Consider the following 12,015-nt stretch of genomic DNA (forward strand, 5'->3'; position numbering starts at 1 on the left):
TATATATATATATATATATATATATATATATACACACACATGTATATATATATATATGTATATACACATGTCTATATATACATATATATATATAGCTACATACATATATATATATATAGCTACATACATATATATACATATATATATATATATATATATATATACATAGCTACATACATATATATATATATATATATATATATATATAGCTATATACATATATCTATATATATATATATATATATATATATATATATATATATATATATCTATCTATATATCTATCTATCTCTATCTATATATCTATCTATCTACATATCTATCTATCTATCTATAATTATATATTCTACAATATAGTAGGCTCTGGCACCTTGTATTATTGATGTATATAACTGACTGTTATACAAGTTAGGCACAAAAATTAATTTTGTCCTATGTGATAATGCATTTTGAACAAATCACAGCAGAGTAGATTGTATTCTCATTGACTTTGTTCTAAAAAAGAAGATTTAATTCAGCCAACGTCACCAGTTTTTAAAATAAAAGTAATTAGTGATAAAAGTAAAGTGGGATGTCATCTGCAGCACAGAACGGACCAGTAAAAGCTTAAGGATGCTGTCACATGAGCTGCACTAATTTGGGAAGAAAAATAAAACTAAAGGAAGAAAACTCTTCAATATTTCACAGCGTTTTTCTTGCCGGCTGCCCGAAATGCTTTAATATCTGAGCAACTTCTGAGGACATGATTCATGGCTTGTGTGACAGGCGCAGAAGACATAACAGACTTCAATGAAGGACTTGTTTGCTTTAGTCTTTTGTGCAGGCTGTAAACACTGCAAGTATTGGGATTTTTTAATGCAGAGAAAAAAATGTTTTACTTCTGTGAAACAATTTAGGCAGCTCGATTCATTTCAATAAGAGACTTTATAACAATAAAGTGGAGGAAAAAGCAGGAAAACTGGTGAAGACAACTGATAGCTCTAACTAAATATACTGAACTACTAAGGTGGGTGATATAACTAAAATATCTGCTGGGGATTTAAAAAAGAAAAAGTTGTCTAAAAGTGGATCTGGCATATTGTTCTCTCTCATGAGATCTCTATGGTGAAACTATCCTGAAAATGGTAAAATGGAATTAACACAAAGTAACATAAAAAAAAAAATCTTTATACCTTCTTCATTATTACATCCAATGGTGATTTATCCGAATGACTGTGGTTCCAGGGCCTGGGGCTCTTGGAAGGAGGGGGAAAATCTGCAGTCATGTGAATGTGTTGGTCAGTGATATTAAACTTGTCATGGTACTGTGGTTTATATATTTGTTACCCACTGACATTAAGAAGAAAATGTGTCAATACTGACTTCCATGTGATCCAGATGGTGCCTAAATATAATCTGAGTGTCACCGTGGGTAATCAGACGCTGATAAATATAATCTGAGTGTCACAGTGGGTAATCAGACGCTGCTAAATATAATCTGAGTGTCACAGTGGGTAATCAGACGCTGCTAAATATAATCTGAGTGTCACAGTGGGTAAACAGACACTGATAAATATAATCTGAGTGCCACCGTGGGTAATCAGACACTGCTAAATATAATCTGAGTGTCACAGTGGGTAAACAGACACTGATAAATATAATCTGAGTGTCACAGTGGGTAATCAGACACTGCTAAATATAATCTGAGTGTCACCGTGGGTAATCAGACACTGCTAAATATAATCTGAGTGTCACAGTGGGTAATCAGACGCTGCTTAATATAATCTGAGTGTCACTGTGGGTAATCAGACGCTGATAAATATAATCTGAGTGTCACTGTGGGTAATCAGACGCTGATAAATATAATCTGAGTGCCACTGTGGGTAATCAGACGCTGATAAATATAATCTGAGTGTCACTGTGGGTAATCAGACGCTGCTAAATATAATCTGAGTGTCACAGTGGGTAATCAGACACTGCTAAATATAATCTGAGTGTCACTGTGGGTAATCAGACACTGCTAAATATAATCTGAGTGTCACAGTGGGTAAACAGACACTGCTAAATATAATCTGAGTGCCACAGTGGGTAATCAGACACTGCTAAATATAATCTGAGTGTCACAGTGGGTAATCAGACACTGCTAAATATAATCTGAGTGTCACTGTTGGTAATCAGACGCTGCTAAATATAATCTGAGTGTCACAGTGGGTAATCAGACGCTGCTAAATATAATCTGAGTGTCACTGTGGGTAATAAGACGCTGCCTAAATATAATCCGAGTATCACAGTGGGTAATCAGATGCTGCGAAATATAATATGAGTGTGACAGTGGGTAATCAGACGCTGCTAAATATAATCTGAGTGTCATCGTGGGTAATAAAATGCTGTCAAAATATAATCTGAATGTCACAGTGGGTAATCAGATGCTGCCTAAATATCTGAGTGTTACAGTAGGTAATAAAATGCAGCATGATATTTGGTAGTTGCTAGAAAAAGAAGTTGTTAGAACAACCTACCAATGAGTATACACCTGTAAAAATGTATATTGTGGAGGATCAGCAGGTCTGTCTGCAAGGTAATATTTCTTAGTCTTACCTTAAAGACAAACATCTCTCTGCGCAAAATCGCCAGTGTATTGAAGTTCCCGTCACAGATGTTAGGCTTGATTCCTGGGTAAGATGGCCTGTCTCCAGTAGGAGGCCTGGGAGGTCTTGGTTGTCGGTCATTCTTGCGAGGATCTGCTGGTGGATTAGGACGATGTGGTGGCACTGTAGGAAGAGGTTTTGTCGGTGTTGGGATTTTTTCAGGTGGACCTAAGCATAAAGATAAAATGAGATAAGACATGAGAATTCAGTATATGACAGTACTTGTCATGAACATAGTCACCAACACTGACCCATCAGGAATCTCAGTGCTCTGGTCTGTGCCTGTGATGCACAATTATCAGGCACTGAGGCAGAAGAAAGGACTGATGGTAGGCAGAGAAGAGCACCGTCCAATTTGGGGCAGATACTCTAAGAAGAGTTATTTACATATTAGGCCTGGTTTAGAGTAGGCCATCATTTTGCTGCCCGTATGTAGGCGCAAAATTGTGGCCTTACCTATGTATTTTGAGCTGTGTTTATCTTAAAAAAAAAAATCAGTGTAAATATGGGCACATCAAGATATCTTGATGCTCCTGGAATAAAGATACAACAGTCATCATCATCATCATTATATAATGATCTATAGGGCTTAAAAAAGAATAAATAAATAATAAAATAATGCAGTTGCTCCCAATTAAATAAGTAATCAGTACCAGAGATAAAGCCTGGTCTGGCGACTGCTAAAGCAGGAGGACAATAAGCCATACTTGCCTACTTTTGGCAAGTTGTATCTGGGAATAGGGGCGTTTCTAGAGGGCGCGAGGGGGGCAGGGCCAAATTCACAGCGAATCACGTCATTTTAGCCCCGCAATTGCGGGATGTGGAAGACTTGCCAGCTCTCCCGGGAGTCCGTGAGACCGACCCGAATTTCGGGAGTCTCCTGGACATTCCGGGAGAGTTGGCAAGTATGCAATAAGCGTGGGGTCAACAGGGCTGGCAAATTTTAGCCTGGGGGGCATGATTCGACTACGCAGCCTATAAGGAACATTTTAAAGGAAAAAAAATGCAGGTGATCTAGAGACCCAGCCCAAGGTAGCCCACTATGGCAGATGACTCCCTGGCCTCCAGCAAAGGCTGAACCTGGGCGTCACCCTCCAAGAGGAAATGGGCACCAGGATATGTCAGGTTGTGCTGGTCATACTATAACAGGGAGACCCACAGCATGAGGCTCCCTGGCATAATGTATAACCTGCTCAGTCAGTAAAGGACGAAATTCCCAACGGTAAAGAGCCCAATAAAACGTGCAAACCCACTGCCCCAATGGTCCCCAACAACACTCTACATGTCATCCCTGGGGGGTGCCAGGGTGATAATGTAAAGATAAAAATAATAAGCTCTGTTGTGAAACTACAAATCCCAGTAAATACAGGTAGCAGTAGACTACTTGTACAAAGGTGCGGTATAAGCATTATAAATTCTATTTTCATTACTGGATATACGACCATGTGTACCGTTTGTGACATCATTACAATGTACTTGCTATAGCAATGTATCAAATTATGTAATGTTCCCACCTCGCCCTCTTCTCTTCTGTATCCTAAGCACCATAAAACCTACTCAATAGAAAACCATTGACACAAACTTTTTAGCATACCTTTTCTAATTATGTTTTGTTTATCTCTATACTGTGAAATGATGGCAGAGAAATATAATATTTCATACACATTATAAATATATGGGTCAGCAGTCTATCCTTGCCAATGATCCAATCATTGATTGTAATATTTCTGCACCATCCTGGACTAGGAATCATAAGTGTATTGTAAGTAATAAGTGACCTGTCAGCAAAAAGAGATGACAGCAGACATTTTTTTTCCTCCAAGTGTACAGATGCCAGACATTTAAAAATGATTCTCAGGCATGCAAATCCCAAGAAAATGACTTGCTCATCAGTATGGGGAAGCAAAAGTGAACACGAAAGAATGCTGAGTTTTATAGAATTCAGAATAAAAATGCAAGTTAAGTTATGATAATGGAACGTATTAAAAAAAGAGCATGTGTTTTCAGCTACTCTTAATCAGACTTCTATTAAGCAAAGTAAATTTTATTTTGCCACAAGGCTATAGTCGTTGCCAATCTAAACGCATTTTAAGCCGTTTCCCAAGAGACCACAATTCAACTATGAAACGAGAGTAGTGTTTCACCTGGAAACCGGTCAAACTGCTGAGCAAATGTAACACTTGTAAGGCATTGAAGCAACCTGCTTTATGAAGGCTGCCGGTTTACTGTATGCTACACTAACACTATTTTTTAACATACCGTATTTCATCAACACTTTAACGTGTGAGAAATTGTTTTCAGGCTGACAGTTCCAATTGAATATTTAGATATATAGGATTGTGGAAGTTTGGAAATAAAGTTAAAGAGCTAGCATAATGTTCTTACTAACACAAACGTAAATGTAGATAGTCCTGCCCCTATTAATATAGTGCTTGTCTGTCCCACACATGAAGCAACATATCTTCCCCCTGACATGTAAGAACATTTCTGCCAATTCATTATTAACTTGTTCACTAGAATTAAGTAATCTAGCTGGTATGTATTTTATTAGTTGTTATGAAAAGGTAGTATTGCATACTTGCCAACTCTCCCGGAAGGTCCGGGAGACTCCCGCATTTTGCGAGAGTCTCACGGACTCCCGGGAGAGTGTGGCAATCTCCCGAATCTGCCCACTTCCTAGTATGAATCGCGGTGTTTGGCCCCGCCCGCCGCTGTCAAATGACGCATTTGCATCATGACGTCACGGGGGGCAGGTCCAAAATGACGCGCATTTTGGAGGCCCACCCCCCATGACGCCCACCTCCCCCGCAGGCTCCCGGATACCAACATTGTAAAGTTGGTAAGTATGTAGTATTGAGTGTAAGTCAGTCCTGCATTAAGGTGGATGATTATCAGCTAATGGGACATTGCCCTCTGCTGTGTTTATTGGTCCTCAAAATCTTTTCCGATTCTACCGATCACTTTCTAGAATGTACTAGATTAAAGAAAGAATCTGATTGGTTGCTGTGAGCCAGACCTCCACTTTTACTTTTTCCATATTTTAGTAAATCTACTCCTTGGTACGGACAGACCCTGCATACTATAAGCTGCATTTTCAGTCCTTGCAGAATATGAAGTCAGCAGCAAATATGGACAGTGCAGTCCTTGCAATGATATTTTTATTGACATACATCACTATTATTATTATTGCTGTTGACTTGTAAGGAGCCACAGTGCCCGTAGCGCAAAAACATTGGGAGAAACGGCATACATAAAACAGGGACATACAAGGTAGACAAAACAAATACAGATATGAAAACAAAAGGTGGTGGGGGAGAGGGGGCTGCTCATTAGAGCTTACAATCTAATAGAAAAAGCAGAGAACCAGTTTTGAAAAACTTGAGGACCAACAATGTTGCACCTACCAGTGGATGTGGAACAGGATAATAGAGCTTTTAATTAGGTGCTTAGGGGCCTGGAACTATTGAGGGCCAGAGACAGGTGGCACAGCTCAGGTTTTTGTTGGTTACTGTGACAGATTTAGCAGCCTTCGCCCTCTTATAAGATATAACATGTGTAAGATCATACTTGCCTACTCTCCCGGAATTCCCAGAAGGCTCCCGGACTCCCGGAAGAGTGGGCAAAGCTCCAGCATTCGCCGAAATTCACGGGATTGAATACAGGGGGTGTGGCTTAATCGTGCCATTAAGCCCCGCCCACACTATTCAATGCCGTGAATTTCAGCATTTTATAGTTGGGGCGGAGCTATGGTGACGCAACGATGTCACCATGCGTCCCTCCTTCCTCCTGTCACATGACTTCTCTCCCGGCTCTTCCGGGGGAGAAATCTTAAAAGCTGGCATGTATGTGTTAGATATAGATGCCGCCATTATGTATAGGTTCACTAATGGGAAACCATTGTCACATCTTCCCTTGTTCTGTCTAACCAGCAGTTCCTCCCAAGTAAAAGTCACAATTTAAACCTCAGCATGCTCTCTGTCTGCTCTCTATAAGCTGTCAGTCAGGACACAGATATAAGCTGATGCTGTTGTGCTGAGGTTGGAAGGAACTGATGGAGCAATAAAGTGGCTTCTGGGAACGGTACGATGTAAGTGAATACTTCTCTGTGTGCTCTTGCAATTGTGGTTTACAGATTTGCTTTCTTTTGCTTTTAGTATTCCTTGAAAAGTTGTTTTATATTGTAGTGATTGTCAATTTCTCACCAGCCTTTCAATGTAATTGTCTGTCACAGAAGACTAAGTTGTATATTTATGACCACAGTGTGGTAACTATCAATATGTATGGCTGCATATGGAAAAGATACATAATACATACATACATACTTAATACATACATACATACTTAATGAACTACCGCTGCAATTTATCATGCCGGGGCTGCTTTGGGGGCTCTGGCAAAGATCTCCCTCTTCCACCGAGGCCTGGTCCAGTGCTCTGTCCGCCACACGTATGCGGCAACCATCTTTATATGTGCTCAGGCGCTGGGAGGGTTAATAGACCCATAGAGCACAGGGCCAGGGAGTGAAGAATGTATTTTTGAATGTAATGAATGTATTTAACATATGATCACTGCTGCGCACAGAAAGAATTAAGTCCAAGCGCTGGGAGAGTAAATGTATTTATTTTCATATTGTTAATATATTAATTTATGAGGTAATTTGCCATGTTGGAGGAAGCGTTTTTTGTAAGAAAGGAAGAAAGGTAATCCCATACTAATGAAGTATTTTCATTAGAGTGACCAACACATCTTTTTGGCAAATCACAGATTGATGTAAATTTTGTTAAGTTTAAACTGCATTAAATCCAAGTTTAGAGACAATACTGAATCCTGATGCTAAACATCAGATGTAATATCTCAGACTTTGTGATGCCAGATAGGATCAGGGGGCTGGGTTACCCCCTGCCAAAATGTGTGTCAGATATAATATATAGAGAGCTGTATTTTGTATTTTAACTGTATTATACCATCTATACTTCTGATGCCTATTGCCTGCTGTATCCTGTGACCAACAGATAAGAGCTTACATTCTAATCCGTTCCCTGGCTGTCCTGTGTTGAACCCACCGTCTGTGTGTCAACGTTCTGCTCGCTACCCAGCTGTCCTGATCCATAGTAAGCGGTCAGGAGGTATCAGCAATAGTAAAGAGGCGCTGGAAGGAAGCCCATCCGGTCACATACACAAAGCCTTTTTCCTCTTCACCGGCTTAGTGACGCTGTCGGCAAATGGAGGAAACGCTATGCGTATGTGCGGATAACATGTCAGTAACTCAGTTATTCTTTCTGCAGTTTAATAAATTGCCTAATTTCGCTGTCCCCATAGAAGTCTATAGAAACAGCAGTAAGTGTTAAATAAGGAAAAGTGTTGAAAGAGCCTTCACTGCTTGTTAAATAGATACGTTTCAGCAATAGGACAGCCGGTGGCTAGTTTCGGTAAACTCTACTATATTATGTTATTATTTGATAACCGTAATTAAAATATTATTTTCAATATTTTGTGCTAAGTGAAGCATGATTAGGTTTAACTGCAATTTACATCCTTAGTATAAAATGCATAGATTTTGCATTTATTTTTTATTTAATGCATCACCACTGAAGTGTGTTGCTGTCCATTAAAACCAAACTTATCCACAAACACCATTAACAACAATAACACCTGCAATCTTTACAGAGTGTACCCCCCCAGGACTGTAAAATCCAGAAACGTCAACAATAAGCACAATGCAAACAGTGGGGTCAATTAGGTCAAAGCTGAAGGTTCCACTTCTTGTATGACAATTACTCATAGTTGCCTACTCTCCCAGAATGTCCGGGTGACTCTCGTATTTTTGGGAGTCCTCCCGGGAGAGTAGGGCAACCTCCCAGATCCTGGCCCCCTCATTACTTAAGTGGTGGGGGCGGGGCTTAGGACGCAAGTCTCGTGTCATCGTGGCTCCGCCTCCTGCTGTTAAAAAGGGTGATGCCTTTATGGGGGTGAGGTCAAATTACGTGATTCTCTGAGCCACCCCCACACACCCACCTCCTCCCTGATCTCCTGGATCCCAGCTTACCAAAGTTGGCAAGTATGCAATTACTTGCCTTATCACACTGGTGCAAAACTATTATGAGAACATACATACAAACATACATACAAACTCTGGGAATTCATGACCGCAGCACTGTGAGATAGCAATGTTAACCACTGTGCCACTGTGCTGCCCATGAATCTTAGTTGGAACAGATATATACCTAAGCAACAGAATACAATCTTACCATATATCTTCTGAATTCCCTGTAAATCATCAGTAGGTAGCTTGAAGTTGTCAGTCTCCATGTACTGGTAAAAGGGGGCCATGATTGCTGTTGGGTCATTGGAGTGCTCTAATCCTAACGCATGACCCAGTTCATGCACAGCAACCAGAAATAGGTCATTTCCTGCGGAACAAAATAAATGAGAACACTTTGTCAACGGATGTAATCAATAATGTAATTACACACACATGCAATTCAAATACTACTTAATTCAAGAAACAGTTGGGAGAGGAAAAAAAACGATTTATCTTGTAATTGCATAAAAGGACAGCAGATGTGAAAGATCATTTTATTGTCACTAATTGTTTACATTAGCAGGATAAAGTAACAAGAAACAATCACATACGTGTTTACTTACACCCTTTAATGTATGACAGGTTATTTGTGTTTGTATAGTGAAGGAACACATTACTATGAAGTATGAACACAAACCAAGTGGCTGAACGAAGAAACACATTGACCCTTTTCATTATTATAATGTCTGATTTTACAGTGCAGTACAGCTTACAAGGGACATAACCTAAAATGACAATCAGAAGCTTAGAGAGACCTGTAGTTCATGAGAGTACAGCTGACCACACACAGATCCGTTCATGTCCCTGCCATTTTTACCTCACATCGGCCACAACAAAATGGATACATTCGAAGACTGAATGCAGAGCAATTAGTTTAAGAAAACAGCTTGAGGTCCTAAACCCAAGAGCATGTCAATAAAGTAGACCAGACTAATCCAGAATTTTCTTAACTATGAATTTTTTAAGTATCCAATCGTTTCAGTTCCTACGAGGGACATAAACCTCAAACTAAATGGGCACTTGCAGGCTATAAAATAAAATGTTTCTGTTGAATGATGCATTCTAATGTATATATATTGTTGCAAGATTGGTTTACAGGTACCGTCTCCTGTGGTAGATGGCTGCATTTCACACGCACCAGTCAAATATGTCACACCAGTTCAGTGCCTTGGTTCAAATAGCCTCAGATACTTTTATTCACTAGCATCAAAATAAACAAAACACAAACAAAATCCATGTCTGTCCAGCTTCTAACTAATACACAGGAAACACCTTATCTAAAATGAAGGACCTAGTGTTCCACACACACATACAAAATACCAGATTCTCTGTGTAGCCATCTGACCTCCTCCTCAGGTAGTGAGAGACTGAGAAAACAAACTTACAGTTTTTTAGCAGCACCTAATGAGGTGCAACTCCTGATTAGCCAGCAATTTGCTAGCTCTTTGGAATGGATGGATGGAGCCCACCCTTCTCTCTCCATTCATAACCCCAGGGACCTTTATACTGGCTTTTGCAACAGCCGAAACACTATTTGGGAAGCTCCTGCTCAAATACAAATCTCCCTGGGGTTTTATAACACATTTGACAGAAATTCAGGACATATACACTTCCAATTTATCTCTCTCTGTATATATGACTGTATATATGTGTGTGTTTTGTCTTTTTTTTACAGTTGCATCTGACTCTGACACAAATTGAAGACAGCTAGTATACGAGGTAAGTCAATATTCATGAGAAAGCAGCTATTAAATATACAGTTATTGTCCTAGGTCCACAGCTCAGATGCTCAGGTAACATTTCAGCAGCAGATCTCATTGTATTCACACTGTACAGTATTCCTAGAACATAGTGGTTATAGGAATGGCTGCTGTTTCATCCAGGTGCTATCGTACATGGACTGTACATCTTACAAAAAAAACTGATTGTGGAAAAAAGGAAGTCCTTGCCCAGACTCTTCAAACAGAGCTTATAGCACTTGGCATTGTTGAGCAAATCATAACAAAGGCTATTTTAAGGCCAGGGAACTTAAGGTTGTTATTATTTCTTAAGCTTCAGACCAGCTGCTGCTGATTATAACTAAGGTATAGCGTGTCAGTGGGAAACCAGTGCTTAAGCGGCAGATGAAGTGAATGTCTCATTGCTATCTTTGAAACTGGCTAAAAAAAAAAAAAAAAAAAACTCCCAAAAATTGTGAGCAGATTTTTCAATGGGCTCAGGTGTCAAAAATCCATTTTAATTTAGGAAATAGACGAAGTTAGTCCTCATATCAACTGGCATCAAAATACATGTGTTGTCTTAAAAACTAGAACAATGCATGTAAATGCCCGTTGTTTCCAATGTCACTATACCCACTCACGTTCCTACAGGTTCAGGAGCGCTCTGCTTGCAATGTGGCTTTCTGCTTGTTGGCCAATTTATGTTTTGTGTTCAACGCAAGTTGAAGGTATTGAGGTCATCGGTCCTTCATTTACCTCCCCAAGCACAAGTAAAAGTGCCCCTTAACCACTACATGTCAAATGAGTTCATCTTTGACATATATTTGGCATATTTCACCAATAGGTACCTAGGGCCTGATTCATTAGTGATCTTATCTGCCGTTTTTTGCTTATCTTAAGCAAATCCACTCTGTTCATGCCCAGAAAAGGGAGATAAGAAGCAAAATCCACTGCGTAAGTGAATAATTTCTTAAGTTAAGATGAAAATCCATCTTAACTTCACTCTTAACTCCCTGTTTCTTCTTAAAATAAGCATCTTAACTTTTGCACAAGACAAGATCACTAATGAATCAGCCCCCTAGCAACTAAAACAAAGCATTATACTGAAATATTAGTGAATAAAAATTATACTCTGCACAAAATACTTTAGGGCAGTATATCTCAACATTTTCCATGTTGTCATATATATATCGGTCAATGCAGTGATGCGTTCTTTGTGGCACACTTCAATTAAAGTGTTCTAAATAAAAATAAAAAATTGTGAAAGAGAAACAATATCTAAGGAAAAAGGTGTTCTTCTCATTTTTCAATCAGAATACACTTTCAATGTATTTCACTTATGTTATTTAATGAATAATTTACTCTTGGAGTTAGCACTGTATGACTGCCTTTCATATTCTAATTAATCATTTTAGAATTTTGTTATGGTTGGAAACCCCCTTTTTTGCCATCTGGTTTGCATTACTTTATGCACTATTTTTCCTAAAACAAGAGTTACTCATCCATTTATTGGTCCTTTAAATTACTGTGGAATCAATCCTCAATCAAAGAAAGAGGGAAGGACTTTCTAGCCCAATTGGGAACAATT

The 12,015-nt window shown here is 39.2% G+C and overlaps 1 protein-coding gene across 1 annotated transcript in view; it reads right to left on the reverse strand.

Annotated features, from left to right (window-relative positions):
• MMP16 (matrix metallopeptidase 16) overlaps nucleotides 1-12,015 on the reverse strand; it is a 205,363-nt gene that overhangs the window by 48,870 nt on the left and 144,478 nt on the right. The window contains exons 5-6 of the mRNA XM_075213754.1: nucleotides 8,876-9,037; nucleotides 2,578-2,795 (exon numbers count right to left, since the gene is read on the reverse strand). Of these exons, the coding sequence (XP_075069855.1) occupies nucleotides 2,578-2,795; nucleotides 8,876-9,037 (380 nt within the window). The remainder of the gene's footprint in view (nucleotides 1-2,577; nucleotides 2,796-8,875; nucleotides 9,038-12,015) is intronic.

This window comes from Mixophyes fleayi, chromosome 5 (assembly GCF_038048845.1).
Source record: "Mixophyes fleayi isolate aMixFle1 chromosome 5, aMixFle1.hap1, whole genome shotgun sequence".
NCBI lineage: Eukaryota > Metazoa > Chordata > Amphibia > Anura > Limnodynastidae > Mixophyes > Mixophyes fleayi.